General features: G+C 55.8%; 1 protein-coding gene across 1 annotated transcript; it reads right to left on the bottom strand.

Moving 5' to 3' along the window:
- Positions 1-15: 15 nt before the first annotated feature.
- On the bottom strand, positions 16-1884 carry LOC100465077 (transmembrane protein 104). Its single transcript, XM_034652996.1, has 3 exons — positions 1572-1884; positions 1010-1106; positions 16-480 (listed from the first exon to the last, which is right to left on the bottom strand). Exons 1-3 carry the CDS (start codon positions 1620-1622, stop codon positions 377-379), a joined length of 252 nt encoding a protein of 83 aa, XP_034508887.1. The 5' UTR covers positions 1623-1884; the 3' UTR covers positions 16-376.
- Positions 1885-1968: the final 84 nt, after the last annotated feature.

The raw sequence follows: 1968 nt of genomic DNA, 5'->3' as shown, positions 1-1968 counted from the left end.
GTGCACGGTGTGCCCTACCACTGTCCTAGGTATCTGCCCTGTGCTGTCCTAGACTGAACAGTCCAGAAGAACAGAGAGACAAGTCAGAAGTAATCAAGCAAGAGGCATAAAACTACGAGCCGGCTCCATCGGCTTCCTTCCTTGGAAAGCTGCTCAGGATTCCTGACCTCTACAAGCAGGAGGAGCCAAGCAGCTGCTTCTCCCTTCCTAGCGCTGAACGGGGAGGGATCCAGGAAAACAACGGCAGCGGTTCAGGCCTCTCGGCAAGGTGGCTGCTCAAATGCGCTGGGAGCCACCGACGGTCCGCTCCTCTGCACCACCTGCCCCATCTCCAGCCGTCAAGGTCTCTCGGAAACTACCCCCCTTTGCCCTCGCCTCACCTTGAGAAAGAACTTATACCTTTATTGAAGAACATGGAGGCCATCTGTCCCATTTCCACCCGATCTGTGATTTCAAAAAGGTTCAGAGATCCACGTCTCTCTGTGGAGCCAGACAGACAAGGAAGAGGAAGCGGTTTTCATTCAGAAAAGCTCCTAGAGGGGCTGCTGAGCTCCCCAAATTCTCCAGAGTAAGGAAATCCTAAAGCAGTTCAAATTCTTGTGAAAACTTCTGTTTCCCGCTTGAAATATTTTAAAACAGTCTACAGAAAGGGATCCCAGGGATGCTCGCTATGGATTGGGGGGGCAGTGGGGAGCTGGGACACCTGGCCCTGGCTTGCTCGGATGGACCGGGGATGGGACTGGTCAGGCACGCGTGCATGGTGGGACAGGAGGACGAAGTCAGACACCCCACATGTATTCGAGCTTCCAGTGTGCCCCGGGCACTGAAGTAAGTAACCTGCCCGAGCTGCAAACATTAGCAAGTGGGGGAGTCAGCAGGGTGAAGCCCGGACCCCAGGCTCATGCTCTGGCCAGAGGGTCTGTGTAGAGACTCCCCGTCCTCTCTATAAATAAAGGGAACCCTGTGGACCAGAGGGAGGTGCCAACCAGCCTGGAACCCCAAGACTTACGCACTGACAGGATGGGCCGTTTCTCTGCCCGCTCATAGTTGTCCGGGACAAGGACATCACTGTCGGAGGCCGTGGAGGAGTCATCATCTTCCTCCTCCTAGGAGGGGCGGTGTGGGGAGGGGGAACAAATAAGGGAAAAGGGGGAGGGGCACACATAATGCTACAGGAAACCCACGCAAAATTGAAGAACCCATTTCCTTTGTTCTTTCTTTCCAGAAGGTGTCTGATTAGGGGCACCCCTCAGCACCTCCAGGCTGCCGCATTAGGTGCGGACACTCAGATGTCAGATCCGAGCTAGCACAGTTCCGGGGTTCAGGATGATGAGTGAGCTCACGGTAAGGGTTTAAGGGACCCATGACATGACGTTCAGAGAGCAGACGCTGCATCTGTTCGCTAAGCTTATGCGGCTGTCAAGCCTCAGCTCTGGGACAAGGGTCTCGGAGTAGTGCTTGGACATAAGCCCGCCAGGCATCAGGAGGGAAAGAACTGGCCCCCGAGGGCCGCCTCTCACGGCACACGACTGGACCCAGGCACCACCCGGAGACAAGGGCAACACACACACCTGGTGGTTTTCCATCCTCTTCCAGCGGAGCTGAGCGTTGGCTGCCGCCATGGCCTCCACCACGAAGGTGGTCGTCACAAAGCTGCAGGGGAAAGCCAGGGGGGATTGCCAAAGGCAGGTAGGAGGTTGTACATGAAACAGGAAAAACCATTTTAAGACCTGACCAGACCAGCAAGCCCAAAGCGTTCTCTCTTCTGAGAGCTGTTCCCCAGGGAACTTTCGAGATGCATCTGACCTGATAAAATGTGTGTGCCTGTGACGCCTGGCGTGCTTGCCTTGATTGCCCTGCCTACGTTTAGAATGGGATTCGATGCACAGGAGAGGGGTGTGCCATAAGCTGATGGGGGGGTAGAGCGTGAGCCTGGGGGAAGGGGGGATGTGGGGCGATGTGGTACCA

This window comes from Ailuropoda melanoleuca, unplaced genomic scaffold (assembly GCF_002007445.2).
Source record: "Ailuropoda melanoleuca isolate Jingjing unplaced genomic scaffold, ASM200744v2 unplaced-scaffold70735, whole genome shotgun sequence".
Classification (NCBI taxonomy): domain Eukaryota; kingdom Metazoa; phylum Chordata; class Mammalia; order Carnivora; family Ursidae; genus Ailuropoda; species Ailuropoda melanoleuca.
This window is presented reverse-complemented; position numbering and strand designations above follow the sequence as displayed.

Coding starts and splice junctions, on each gene's coding strand:
- LOC100465077 (XM_034652996.1), bottom strand. CDS start 1,622: ATGGCGGCAGCCAACGCTCAGCTCCGCTGGAAGAGGATGGAAAACCAC. Junction 1,107..1,571: donor AGAGGATGGAAAACCACCAG/GTGTGTGTGTTG, acceptor CGCCCCTCCTAG/GAGGAGGAAGATGATGACTC. Junction 481..1,009: donor ACGGCCCATCCTGTCAGTGC/GTAAGTCTTGGG, acceptor CTGGCTCCACAG/AGAGACGTGGATCTCTGAAC.